Here is a 14,926-nt window from a genome sequence, read left to right as displayed (position 1 = left end):
AACCTCTTTACATTCATATTGTACTTAAAGTTAATTCACTTGTGATGAGAAAGGGCCTTTTGCAAATTTTATTAAGTTCTCTTCCAAGAAATTGTTTATCAAGGGGTAAAATAAAGGGTTGATCAATTTCACACTGCCACTTTGTCTTGAAACTATTAAAACGATACCCACTATACCCATTGCTTAGAACAAAAATACAATGAATACCTAATTTAATAACTTTATATGCACTTTTAACACTTAATAAAGAACCATACCCATTGAGATAAAACCTGTCCATTCTCTCATAAAATACTGGGCTGATGAATTTCTAATCTCAAATGATTTTAATTTGAAAGGCTCTATACAGTGTGAGCTCGATGTACAAAAGAGAAATGACATTATTCCCAAACATACTAGGACAACCATTTTTTTTTTGGGAGGGGGCGTCTTTTACATTTTTAAAATGAGGAAACTTTCACCCGAGCATAATAAAACACTATAAAAGTTCACTTAATCAGTCTTTCATAAAAAACAAAATGAAGTTGTTAAATGACTCGCTAAAAAGTACGAAGTAAACTTTTAGTCCTTTAGTTGTTTGCAATGTAGTTAACTATAAGGCAGAGATGAATACTATAACAATAAAAATACTGGTTAAAAAGCAAATTTGAAATTCTTGAGCTTCAAGTTCATCTATCTTCACATGTTATTCAAAACAAGTTCTAATTCAAAGAAACAAACTGGCTTTCTAAATCTTCATTAGCAGGAATGGTATATTTGGTTCAACAAGTTTAAACAATATATTTGCAAGGTGAATAAGTTGATTAACTTCTTATAATTTCATTTCTTATAAGTTAACTTCTTACTGCTAAACTTTAAAACCACTTACTTATAGGGAAGCTGCTAATTTGGGTGAAAATGGATAAGGCCTACTTACACTTTCCTTTATTATGTTCCCATGTCTCAGCTCTATTTCCATCTTTTGCAGTTAATTTGTTTCCTACAATATTGGCAAATGAATTAAGCTGGTTTGATTCCGGAGTTAAATTGCTCAATTAAAAAAGTTGATTTATGGGGCACCTGGCTGGCTCAGTCAGTAGAGCATAGGACTCTTGATCTCAGGGTTGTAAATTCCAGCCCCACGTTGGGTATAGAGATTACTTAAAAATAAAAATAAGAAAAATCTTTAAAAAAAAAGTTGATTTGTAAAGAAACTTAAAATTGAGATATTTTTCTGTAAGCAGTGTTTTGATTTGTTAAACAGAAATAAAGTAGGGTCTCCAAATGAAACCGTTGTAGTGAATGTCAATCTCATCAAGCCCTGAAATATTCCTGTTTTTCAACCATTCTTTCCCTGTAAAACACTTCTCTGAGCCCAAATAGGCTTTTGCACCTGGAGGCTTACCTATACCTCAGCACAGACCACACAGTAATTAAGAGGCCAAATTTGACTCAAGAAGCACGAGACTGGGCTCTAGTGGTGAGTTGGGCAAGTCCCTTTTTTGGCCTTGGTAAAATGGGGGGAGGGGATCGGATGTTAAGCTCCAGGATCCCTTTTGGCTTGGAACATTCCAATACCACTTTGCCTTTGATTAAACCGCTCTGCTGAATTTTTTTTAACTTATTGTGATTACAGCTTACACATTAAAAAAATTACTCAAATATGTACATCATGGCCGACAAATAGGACAATTTGCTAAACTGATGGGCCCTTTGAAAGACCTAAAAAAAAAATCAGTCTAAAAATACTAGACTGCATTCATTGAGGACTGGTCTTGCTCCTGAAGTACTGTAATAAATGCTAGTTGAACGAATTTCAATTTACAGCCATCTACTTTCTATCACCTCAGCATTTTGTTTTAAAAAATTGAGGTCTAGTTTTTCTTTTTTTCTGGGCCTTTAAAAATGACGAATTTGAATTTTAAAAAAAGATCCTCTGTTACTATGACATCTTTTCCTCAGCTGACCAAATACATTTCCACTCCGAATGCTAAACCGATAGCTAGGCTAACAGGTGACTTTACTGAGTTTGGGGACGCTCCTTGAGGACAAGTATATGAGAGATCGTGAGTAAAGTAATACTGCAGAAAGGGTAACATTTTAATTTAACTTAATTTTAGAAGTAACGTTTTATTCTCATTTTTCTGGGTCACCTCGCGAGAGCCACTAAACTACAGGAATTCCTCGTTTCCCCTCTTTCAATTTTCGGTCTACCCAGTCTTCAAAGTAAACAAAGCCTCTGACGATCTCGGGCTAAAACCATACATGCAACCTCACTTTCCCATAGGTGCACAGATAATAAGAATGGCTCCACTAAATAAGCACTCGAGCTGCAAGCAGCAGAGAAAACAAGTCCCAGGAAGTGATTTCCGGGTGAGGTGGGAGGGGCGGCTGATTTCCGGTCTGAGGGCAGGCGACGGCTCTTGCGCAAGCGCTGTTCGCACTTTCCTGGCTTTTTTTTTTTTTTCCCTTTCCTCTCCCCCTCCCTCCCCCAGCCTGAGGGGTCTTGAGGTGACAGCGACTGCAACTGCGACTCCAGCAGGAGGAGGAGAAAATGGACAAGGGGAAGACCGGGCGACGTCGATCTTCATCCGGTGAGAAAGGGTCAGAGGAGGGCTGAGCCTATTCTCTTCTACCTTGGGCAAATGGGAGGCACAGGAGGCGACGGGTGCTACGGCCCAGAGCTGTGAGGGCTCGGGCTCCCGCTCGGGCTCGGGCTCGAGCTCCGACTCCGGCTCGTGCAGGGAGGGGAGGGGAAGGCAGGAGCGGAGGGGCGCGCACAATGGAAGACTCCCGGGTCGCCCCCACCCCTGCGAGTCGTAGACCAAGTCCAAGCTGTCATCGAAGCCTTGGCCGCTTTCCACCCCAGCACCCCTTCCAGTTTTCCCCTCTTCCCGCAAACACCCTGCTTGAGTCTCATCGGCCCATGGATCTTGCCGGTTGGCTTGCCGGTGTCCTGCCACGCCTTCCTTTAATTCCACCAATGTACCAGTTTCACTTCCCTCGCCTGACCCCACTTTTTCTCTTTTCCTTTGATTCTCCACTTAGCCTCTTTCTCACCCCCTCATCTCGGGGCAGGGAGAAGCGGCTGCAAAGAGAGAAAGGCGGGGCTTGCTAATTGATACTTCGTCCCTCTGATAATTGCTGTAACGGGGTTTCGTTCTTCTGAACAGACCCTCTTAATAACCTTTTTCTTTTCCAGCCTCTTGCTGCTTCTTCCAGAAGTGATTAAAAAGTCGAACAAAGGATTTGAAGCCGGGCTTCCATTGTGTTTTTAATCTCAGCATATTTTTATTTTTGAAATTGCTTTACGGTTTAAATGACTATCTTCAGTTTGGGGTACTACATCTCGGAAACACAAAAGTGGAGTTATAAGACATGAGGTAGAGCTCCTCCCAGTAACAAGTTTTTGTCAAAGATCTCATCCACTAAGAGTACCTCAATTCCTCGTGTTAAGTCCTGTGGACGAACCAGAGGAGGAGAGGGGGAGGACTCTATCTTTAATAAGCTTACAGTCTAGTACACAAACTAACACCCAATGAATCAATTATTTCGTTTCATTTTCTCCCTTCTTACCGTATCATTTGCAGAGACAGTCTTAACAATTCCAAATTTATTAGGAGTCCCTTGTGGCAGTGCATCTCAAGCATTTTTCTGCCTTCTTTGCAAAGGAGAAGTGGACAGGATTTATGGGACATTGCTCGAAGCAGTTAAAAACCTGAATCCCTTTTCATAAGCAACTATTGTTACCATTTGTGTGTGTGTGTGTGTGTGTGTGTATCCTAGGGATACTCTTTGCCTTTGAAAGTACATGGGGTACATATATAAATATAGGCCTCCAATAGATCAGTGTTTTTTTTTTTTTTTTAAAGATTTTATTTATTTATTTGAGAGAGAGCGAGAGAGAGCACAAGCACGGGGAGAGGCAGATGGGGAGGGAGAAGCAGGCTCCCCACTGAGCAGGGAGCCCTACCTGGGGCTCGATCCAGGATGCTGGGATCGTGACCCCGGCCAAAGGCAGATGCCCAACTGACTGAGCCACCCAGGCGCCCTATCAATGTTTGTTTTAACATACTGTTTTTTCTCCTCTAAGACCTTAATGTAAAATTTACACGTTAAGAAAATGCACATTGTTTATATGGTGTCTTTTCTGTGCTTTCTAATAGAACTTTAGGAGTTATTCCTCAGTTTAAGATGCACAGCCTTTTTTTCAATAAGTGCATTTCATCTTGGCTTAATACATTTTTGGGGGGGGGGCAGCAAGATATTAACACTGTCCTTCAGCAAATCGCCTCCTTTCCCTTGTTACACTTAGAGTTATTTATTACATTTAATTTGATGCAAGTGGTTGTGGGAAGTAAAATTTGATAATGAAGCTGTTATTTCTTAAAAGACATTGATATTTATATTAGCTATCCCTCTGGAGAAGTTTTTTTTTTTTTACCCCCGAAGACCTTCCTTTTGGAGCTGTCCTTTCTCAAAAGTAATTGTTATTGTATAAAACCCATTCTCAAATCTAATATTACCTAGCTGTTCTCCTGTATTCATCTGGTTTTAAGAGATGAATATTAGGGCGCCTGGGTGGCTCAGTTGGTTGGGTGTCTGCCTTTGGCTCAGGTCATGATCCCAGAGTCCTGGGATTGAGTCCCACATCGGGCTCCCTGCTCCGCGGGGAGTCTGCTTCTCCCTCTGCCTCTGCCCTCCCTCCTGTTCGTGCTCTCTCACTCAAATAAATAAAAAAGAGATGAATATTAGTTTTTAAGAATGATTCTGAATAGTGTATATTTAATTTTTACATAAATTATCAAATAAAACTAATCAGTTGGTTTGAAGGGATTCTGGGTTCTGTGTGACATTTATGTGCATATATTTGTCATTTCATTAGGAGTGGTTGCTAACTTGAACTCATGACTGGAAGTGACATTTATGGTCATCAGGATTTCATAATACTCAAAGAGGGGAATTTGATTAATAAAACAGGAAGATTTCTAAGTTAGAAGTAGAATGTGGATAGCAGTAGAAAGAAAAAACATGAAGTTTTGAAGTTTCCTCTGTGAGACTGCATTAGGTTTCCCTGAATGTTCTAAATAAGGAAGAACTGTGAAGGGTTGTATAGTGTATTGCTCAGAACTCTTTTAGTTGCGAGTAGCAGAAACCCAGTTCCAACTGGTTTAAGCTACACACAAAACAAGAATTTATGGACTTATGTAACTGATAACTGTAAGAGTGGAATGAGGGGAGAGGCAGACAGAGCAAGGAACCCAAGACCCTGGGATCATGACCTGAGCCTAAGGCTGTTGCTTAACCCACTGAGCCACCCAGGTGTCCCAAAACAGTTGTCTTTTATTAAGCCAGACATTAAAGAGATTTGCAAATAGGTAAAATATTGCCATTCTTCTTAGTATTTTTTTTTTTTAAAGATTTTATTTATTTATTTGACAGAGAGAGGCACAGCGAGAGAGGGAACACAAGCAGGGGGAGTGGGAGAGGGAGAAGCAGGCTTCCCACCTAGCAGGGAGCCCGATGTGGGGCTCGATCCCAGGACCCTGAGATCATGACCTGAGCCGAAGGCAGACGCTTAACGACTGAGCCACCCAGGCACCCCTCTTCTTAGTATTTTTTAAAAAATAGTTATTTTTCATAAAGTACTTTAGCCATGTTAACATGCAATGAGTTTATTGTTTTTAAATGAATTGGTAAATATTTTAAAATTAAAGGAAAAATTTCATAAGTAAAGCTTGTGTTCCCTCTCTCGCTGTGTCTCTGTCAAATAAGTAAATGAAATCTTAAAAAAAAAAAATCACCAAAGCTCTGATTACCTTACTTTTCTGGAATGTGGCCATGAATCAGGAATTAAGCAAAAAATACCTCTGAGCAGTGAGAGGAGAAATTACACAGTCTGTATGTTAAAGTTCACTTGTGAGAAGCTTCTCAGGCTTTTCTTTAGAGTATATTGAATCTATATTTTAAAATTATTTGTAACCCCAATGAGCATGAATTCCTTACTTCCAAGTTCACCACATATCAAAAGCAGTAAATTAAATGGGACACAGATTAAAAAATATCTGGCACCAGAGATCGGCCCACTAATAGTTGAATGAAATAATAATTAAATGCATGGGTCATTCAAGGGAGAATGACCATTAGAAATGTTTAACAACAACAAAAGTATAACAGATAAAGTCCTTGATAACAATTTTCAAATGAATCTTTGAATTAAACAGGATAGTTCAAGTGAATTTCAGGTTTTCAGCTGATTGCTTCAGGCATCATCCTTGGAAATCTGTGTTCACTCTCATTTAAGTTAAGGATACATGTTTTTTTGAGAACTTCAGTACTAAGCAGTGTACTAAAAATTTTACAGACTTTAATTCTTTCAAAAGCCCTATGAGGTAGTTATTATTTCTGATCTACAGATGAGGAAACTGGGATTTAGGGAGGGTAAGCAACTTTAGCAGTAGCAAGTAAGAAATAGCTAGGATGCGGGCGCCTGGGTGGCTCAGTTGGTTAAGCGACTGCCTTCAGCTCAGGTCATGATCCTGGAGTCCCGGGATCGAGTCCCACATCGGGCTCCCTGCTCAGCAGGGAGTCTGCTTCTCCCTCTGACCCTCCTCCCTCTCATGCTCTCTGTCTCTCATTCTCTCCCTCGCAAATAAATAAAATCTTAAAAAAAAAAAAAAAAATTAAAAAAAAAAAAAAAAAAGAAATAGCTAGGATTCAAAATCTGGTCTTTCTGATTACAAAATACATAATTTAAACTTCTTTTACTGTCACAGGACATTAGTGAGTCTTACTTGGGAAAAATAAGTTTCTATGGACAAATAAGTATGAGAACTGTAATTATAAGAAAATTTTATTTATTGCAGGAGTTTTAGAGCCTTTTGCTGTTGTACATTGTGCCTCTTCAGGAGAGTAGCTGAGAATGCAGTGTTATTCACACTTGCTTGATTTTGAAACTCTTCCCTCCCCCTAGTTTTCATCTTGAGGCTCTAGTGTCCCATGATGATACAACTTTATTTTTTCAGTAGGCTCAGGTGATGTCTGCATATTTTGCATTGTAAGTGTAATGAACCATGATTGAAGTTCAAAATCAGAATCTGCAATTAATCATGATAAAACTACCTTATCTGCCTAGACATTAGCTGAAGCCATTGGAATGAATGGAATCACCACAGAAGGTATAGAGTGAGAAAAGTCATGAATCACATTTAGTTTCAAAGTAGGAAGGAAGAAACATTGGTAGGCAGATAGGCAAATTAGGAAAGAAAGGTTTGGGAAGCAAGGGAGGAGAGTGATAAGCAATGTAGATTAGAGTTAAAATAGTATGAGGGTGCTGAATTTGGCAATTAGGAGGTCACTTTTACCACTGGTTTTAGTAGGGACAAAAGCCAGATTTCGTTCTTTCTTTTTTTTTTTAAGATTTTATTTATTTATTTGCCAGAGAGAGCAAGAACAAGCAGGGGGAGAGGCAGGCAGAGGGAGAAGCAGACTCCCCGCTGAGCAGGGAGCCTGATGTTGAACTCGATCCCAGGACCCTGGGATCATGACCTGAGCCGAAGGTGGACGCTTAACCAACTGAGCCACCCAGGCGTCCCAAAAGCCAGATTTCAAGAGGCTGAGTGAAACAAGGAAAATGAGATGTAAAAAGATTTCTGAAACAAGTTGGAGAAGTAAATAAGGTAGTAAGGAATTTTTTTTTCATTAGACTTTGAGACTTAAATCAGGTGAGTGGCAAAGGGGTGAGTGGAGAGAGAAAGATACTAAGTAGGAGATAATTGATGGGGTGAGGTTTCAGAAGAAACGGGGGAGATTGGAATCAAAAGATAGTTTCTTGAGATGTGCAGAAAGGAGGGAAGATGGATAAAGATATAGATAAATTTTGAGAAGGTAAGGATATTGCAGTCATAGCTTCTACACGAAGTAAGGAAAGATCATCTTTGGTAAAAGGACTTTCAAGTGGTATTGGTAGCTCAAAATGGACTAGGTGGTCAATTAGGCATGAATAAAAGAATTGTTAAGTAATTTTGAAAGTCATTAAAACAAGTGCGAGTTTAGTAGTAGTAGTAGTCATAGTTGTTGCAGTTACTATTATGTGACTTTGTTCAGCAGTGCTAAGCAGTCTAGCAGCAAGAATTTGGAAAAAAATGAATTTAGTTTTACTTAAGGTTAAAGGGTAGGACAAGATATGGAGGCAAAAAATGGGTTCAGTGTGAGTGAAGAAATGAAAGGGTCAAAGAACCGTGGGTTGTAGAATGAAAAGTTCACTTTTGAGAACTTGAGAAGTGCAACAGTATTCCTTAAATCCATTGACAAATGTATGTTGCTGAAATGGGGATGTGTAGAAGTGTGTTGGAGTGAGTCCGCTGTTTTGAGTGAGTTGACTTACGGAAGTTTTAGAGCTTCACAATGATGGTAAATTTTAGAGATAGAGAAGAAAACTATGAATCAAGTATCAGAATTCTAGGAATGTTGGAGAGGGTATTGGGTCAGTGCATGGCAATCACAAATATGGTGAAGTAATATATCCAACTTATGGGAATTTTAAAGAAGGGATTATGCAATAAAGATAAAATATTAATTGGAAGTGGTAGTGGGAGGAGGAGATTGTTAATCCCTACTCCTGATTTTATAAGTGAGAGAAGAATCTTGAGAAAACCTTAAAAAAATAATGTAGTCAATAAAAAGCTAGGATTCAGTTAAACTAAGGTGGAGGAAATGTTCCAGGAAAAGATTCAGAATTTAAGAACATTGTACTGACTCTGGAAAGGAATTTAGTGGGCTAGGGAAGAGATGGAGAAGAATGTGGATGAAGGGGTAGAGTCGAATTACATAAAACGTGAGAGACTAGCAAGATAATAGGCTGTGGGGATTGGCATCTAGGGTGGTGAATGTGATTCCCAGGTCTGATGATGGAAGACAGAGAATTGGAAAGTAGATTAGAGAGAATGGTAAAACAGGGAATGGGTTATGGATAGGATTGAGTAGCTTCAAAGATCCAGATCGGAAGTTTGTTATTATGGTGCTGTCTCAAAACTGCTTTCTAGGTGGATAAACTCTAATAGGAGTCTTTAATAATTTAGAAGGCTGGCAAATATGGGCTGCTTTATCCTACTTTGCATATACTTATAATGATAACTCACCTCTTGAGTGCACCTGGCACTGAACTGTCCTTTCATCCATTTCTGCCTATCTAAAATTTGCTCATTATCTAAAACTTCAAAGCTCAGTTCAGTTGTGCCTTTCCAAGAACTATCTCCTAATTAACTCAAACTTAAAACAGATCATAATCTATTTCTGAACTTCCATGGGTCTTAGCACTTCTTACATGATATTTATATCAGATTCCATCATATATTCTAGCTTCCTAAATTGTTTAATCTGTTCTGTTATACTATTGACATTGACACAGGGACTATCTTATTAATCTTATATCCCATAGCATGCCTGGAGTGTACTGGTTAAGAAAGCTACCTCTGGTATTAGACCAGTGATGAATCAACATGGTGACTTTGGGAAAGTTATTTGGATTCCTCAAATCTAAATTTTTCATCTGTAAAATGGTGATAATACTGTTACTGATCTCATAAGGCTTTTGTAAAGACTAAATAAAAATAATTTGTGTACTTCACCTAGTGGCTGGCCGTGGTAATCATCATCTTAAAGAAATGTTTATGGAGTAAATAAGTGAGTGAGTGATTCCACAAGCTACTTGGGAAAAAGTCATGTCTTTCAATCGTTTGACTCATGTATTTAGAATGAGAATAATTAGATTTTCCTGTGTGCTAATACTAATATACTGAGGTCTCTTGAAGAGTAATATTTCAATATAAACTATTAAAATAATAGTTACCATTTATTTTGCACTAACTATATGCCAGACATAATGCTAAATAATATAGGCTATCTCATTTTAATCTTAATTGAAAAGCTGGATATTCTCGGGCGCCTGGGTGGCTCAGTTGGTTAAGCAACTGCCTTCGGCTCAGGTCATGATCCTGGAGTCCCGGGATCGAGTCCCGCATCGGGCTCCCTGCTCGGCAGGGAGTCTGCTTCTCCCTCTGACCCTCCTCCCTCTCATGCTCTCTGTCTCTCATTCTCTCTCTCTCAAATAAATAAATAAAATCTTTAAAAAAAAAAAAAAAAAGAAAAGCTGGATATTCTCTCTTGTCTTAGTCTCAGAAGTCACAAGTAAGCCAGGATAGAAATTTAGGTTGTCGAGCTTTAAAATCATTAACTTTTGAGCACCACAATATACCAGATAATCACAAGAAGAGGCACATCATATGTTTATTTAAATGACCCAAAGCCAATGTAGTATAAAATGGAATAGCTCAATTATAAAAACCCCTAAAATTTTGGGAAGTCACAAGAATATTAATTTTAAAGGAAATAGGGAAACATGCTGTAAAACAGGATAGGTGCATTTTTAACTCATGAGTCAGTTTGGGAATATTAATCTATAAATTACAATTTGGGCAACTGATACTTTTTAAAACATTTTATTAAATTTAAAATACACATAAAAGTGAATATAAGGTAAGGGCTTTCTTACCATTTATTTAAAAATTTTTATTTTTGGTAGTCTAAGGAATGCTACTTTATTGAAAATTGTTTGAATTTATCAAAAGCTTAAGTATAGAGGTATAAATGCATATACAGGCATGTCTTGTTTTATTGTGCTTTGCAGATAATGTGTTTTTTACAAATTGAAAGTTCGTGGCACAATTTTTCCAATAGCATTTGCTTGCTTCATGTCTCTGTGTCACATTTTGGAAATTCTTGCAATATTTCAAACTTTCATTATTATATTTGTTATGGTGATTGGTGATCAGTGATCTTTGATGTTACTTTTGTAAATTGTTTTAGGGTGCCACAAACCACACCCGTATAAGACAGCAAACTTAATAAATGTGTGTGTTCTGATTGCTCTACTGACTGGCTGTTCCCTGTCTCTCTTCTTCTCCTTGGGCCTCCCTATTCCCTGAGACATGCTGAAAGGTCAGATGATGGTTAGCATTTTTTAGCAATTAGATATTTTTAATTAAGATATGTATATGGTTATTTTAGACATAGTGCTGTTGCAAACTTAATAGACTTCAGTGGAGTGTAAACATAACTTATATGGAATAGGAAACTACTCACTTTATTGTGATATTTACTTTATTATGGTATCTCTGATGTATACCTGTAGTGAAATTACTGCTATGTATTATGAACTTAGAGAAATTATTTCAGCTATATAGATTTTTGAATAAGGTATAGTCCGTTTGTTATAATTGTTGTTTTTAAAGCTTTTTTTGTTTTGTTTTTAAGTTGAAGTATTACAGCATGGTATGCATATCTTTAGTATAGTTTGATAACTTTTTGTACTTGTATAAAAATACACTTGTGTAACAATCAGCTAAATCAAGATATAAAACACTTCCAGCATCTCAGAAGGCTTACTTGTATCCTGTTCTAGTCAGTATTCCTTCTCTCCTCAGGTACTCCTAATTCAAGGCTTTTGCCCATTTGAAGATTGGGTTGTCTTGCTTTGTAGGAGTTCTTTATATATTCTGGTCTGAGTCCTTTGACAGATGTATGTATTATACAGTATTATTAACTGTCACCATACTGTACATAGATAAATGTATTATAAATAATAAATATAAATAATAATCTTCCGGTCTGTGGTTTGCCTTCTTACTCTCTTAATGATGAAGTTTGATGAATTTTAATGAAGTTGAGTTTATTAATCTTTTCCTTTATGGTTAGTACTAATTGTGTCTTGGTTGAGAAATTTTTGCCTACCCTGAGGTCATGAAGTTATTCCCCTCCTTTTTACTCTAGAAGCTTTGACATTAAAATCTATGATCCAATTAACTTATGTTTATAGCGTGAGGTAGAGGTCAAGGTTTATTTATTTTCCCTTTTGGTTATCAGATTGCTTCAACATTAGTGTAAAGATCATCTCTTTCTTACCTAATTGTAGTGATATCTTTTTATAAATAAGTGACCACATATGTGTGGATTTCTACTATTACTTTTTATTGTGAAATCTTTGATATATTCCAGTAAATTGTAAGTTCCTGAAAAGCTTAGACTGTGTTTAATTTGCTTACTACACTATCCCCACTGCCTAACATGCCAGGCACATGATAGACATTCAGTAAATATTTGCTGATTGAATGAAAGAATCATAAAGGAAAAATCCACAGGAAGTCTGAAAAATGTTGGTGAGGAGACAGTTAAACTGTTCCTAGTTGCAGAGATGCTTAAATATGTAGTAGAACTGGAAGTGTTTTTGTAGAATATTCCAAACATACCTCTCACCTTTTGCTTCACCCCCCGTCCCCCCAGCTTCCCCTATTATCAACGTTTATCTGGTCATATGGTTCAACCAGCATTTATTGAATACCTGTTGGACTTTTGCCAGGGAATATCTTATTTAGTTCCTAGAGCCAAGTTTTCTTCTTTTTTCTATTGTCATCATACATGTTATTTAATGAAGGCGTTTTGTGAGAATTTGCTATTCTTCTGATTATTTTTTGACCTTTATGTTTAGTCTGTTAGGTTTTGTAAAATGTATCAGCACAAATTCTGACCCTAGCAAGTTAATTTAAAACAAAGGATGGCTGTGAAAGGATTTGTTTTATCACATTGTTTATTTCATTTAGATGTTAAATGATAATTTTTACCATGTCTTTGTAGAAATTATCACAGAAGGAAAAAGGAAAAAGTCTTCATCTTCTGAGTTACATAAGGTATGCATTAGTTTTGCTTTTAATCTATTCATTATCTTTAGAGTTACCAATATTGAAAGTATTTTGCTATTTTTCTTTTTAATAAAAATTTAAAGAAAATATTATAAAACCATAAGTAATTACTGTTTTGCAGGGAATGGTATATCCTAATTAATTCAAAGGTTAACCAAGAAAGAAACACTTTCTGGGATCTGCCTTGTTTAAATCATTGTAAGATGTATCAGTATACTTTCTAGGCCTTATTTTAGATTTTATATGAAACATAACCCAGCATTTCTTTGATAACTGAATATATTAGCATACCTCACATTCATTAATTGTAATACTGTAGATATAGAGAGGTTGTGCTCAAGTCATGTGCTGAAAATTACTATTTGAAATATTTCCTATTAAAATTTATTTATTTATTTTACTTTATTTTATTTTATTTCTTCTGTGTAAGCCAAGAGTAGCAAAAGAAGCAAAATGAAGTTTCTACCTATGTAGGAAGTGTTTCAAAAATTTAATTTCTTTTTAGAAAGATAATCTTTTTTTCCTCTAGAATTTTGTGACTTAAACACAGTAGTACCCTGATATTCATTATACATATAATTTATTAGATACTTTTTTCTGAAGCATTCCAAATTATGCACAGAGGACTTTTAATTTGGCACAGAGAACTTTAATTTGGTACATTTCATGGAACAAAGCTGGAGAAGAAATCATAACGAGGGCTCTGAGAGGGAATCAAGAGTACACAGACAAGACCAAATAGAGAGCATGGCTTTAGATACTCTTCCACCTTGCCTTACTTTACATTTGTGGGTATGATTTCTTTTAAAATTCTGGATTTGGCTTACATGGCGTAAATGAGGGGGTTAAAAATAAATTCTTACACCTCCATACCCAGCTTTAAATACCTCTGTATTGACTACTATTTCTTTTGTGTTTAATACTTCCAGTGAAGTGAAATGCTGTTTTCGGTTGCTGCTTCATGCAGTTGAAAGTCCACCATTAGATGATATTTCAGTTGAACTCTCTCTTTCTGATGTATCAGTGGAGAAATTCCTAATATTGAGTAAATGCATTTCTCTTTCTTATTTTTAGATGTACGGCCGTATTTAACTTTTTATTTTCAAGTAACTTTAGATTTACAGAAAATTTACAGAAATACTACAGAGTTCTCATCTACCCTTCATTCAGCTTCCCCTAGTGTTAATATCTTATATAACCACAGTACAATGACCAAAATTTAAAAATTAACTTTGGTACAATACTTTAAGCTACAGACATTACTTGGATATCTTCAGCTTTTTTTTAAAATAATGTCGTTTTTCCATTCCAGGATCCCACGTTGCATTTAGGTGTCATGTCTCCTTGATTTCCTTGATTCTGTGACAGTTCTTCAGTCTTTGTTCTTTCATGATCATGACATTTTTAGAGTACTATGATTTTGTCAGTATTTTGTTGAATTCCTCAGTTTCAGTTTGTCTCAGGTTTCTTTTCTTTTTTAAAAGATTTTATTTTTAAGTAATCTCTACACCCAATGTGGGGCTTGAACTCAAAACTGTGAGATCAGGAGTTGCATGCTCTTCCGACTGAGCCAGCCAGGTGCCCCTGTCTCAGGTTTCTTATGATTAGATAAAAGTTATGGCTTTTTGGGAAGAATATTACATGATATGCCCTTCTTAGTGTATCCTGTCAGGAGTACACAATACACAATAATGATATGTCTTATTACTAGTGATGTCAGTCTTGACTACCTGCTTAAGATGGCTTCTACCTGGTTATTCCATTGTAAAGTTACTCCTTCACTTTGTAGTAAGTAGATATCGTGGGAGAGATACTTTGAATCTATGCAAATATACTGTTTCTTAAACTTTCACCCACTGTTTTACCATCTAGCAGTGGATCTGGTGTGCAACATTTGTGTATATGATATTCTATTGGTGATTTTCTTTTTCCCTCATTCCCTCTACATTTATTAATTGAAGTTCTTCTGTAAGGGAGAGCTACCCCTCTTTTCTCCTTATTTATTTATTCAGTTACTTATTTTTATTAATATGGACTCAAGAGTATTCTATGGGTTATAATTTATTACAGCATTATTGGCTTTTTTGATTGAAACGAAATGTTTAGCTTAGCTATTAGAAGATCTTTCAGTTTGGATCCTATGCCCTTTTAACATGCTCCTTTTTTTAGCACTTATTTCTGGTACTCCAAGA

The 14,926-nt window shown here is 36.7% G+C and overlaps 1 protein-coding gene and 1 non-coding gene across 6 annotated transcripts in view; both read left to right on the top strand.

The window, feature by feature from the left end:
- Positions 1 to 1,977: 1,977 nt before the first annotated feature.
- SENP7 (SUMO specific peptidase 7) overlaps positions 1,978 to 14,926 on the top strand; it is a 139,884-nt gene continuing 126,935 nt past the window's right edge. For 2 of the 5 annotated variants that reach the window (XM_032406435.1, XM_032406433.1), the window contains exons 1-2: positions 1,979 to 2,573; positions 12,670 to 12,722. In XM_032406435.1, coding sequence (XP_032262326.1) covers positions 2,534 to 2,573; positions 12,670 to 12,722 — 93 coding nt within the window. In that variant the 5' untranslated portion in view covers positions 1,979 to 2,533. Of the gene's footprint in view, positions 2,574 to 12,669; positions 12,723 to 14,926 lie in introns of all 5 variants that reach the window. The other 3 variants (XM_032406436.1, XM_032406437.1, XM_032406434.1) reach the window with 3 other exon arrangements.
- LOC116634176 lies at positions 13,716 to 13,784 on the top strand. The gene has a single exon (XR_004299884.1). It is a non-coding gene; the product is annotated as a small nucleolar RNA SNORD26 (small nucleolar RNA).

The sequence above is a fragment of the Phoca vitulina genome, unplaced genomic scaffold, assembly GCF_004348235.1.
Source record: "Phoca vitulina isolate PV1807 unplaced genomic scaffold, GSC_HSeal_1.0 scaffold8, whole genome shotgun sequence".
Taxonomy (NCBI): Eukaryota; Metazoa; Chordata; class Mammalia; order Carnivora; family Phocidae; genus Phoca; species Phoca vitulina.
Note: the sequence above shows the minus strand (reverse complement) of the source record. Positions and strands in the feature narration are given on the sequence as shown.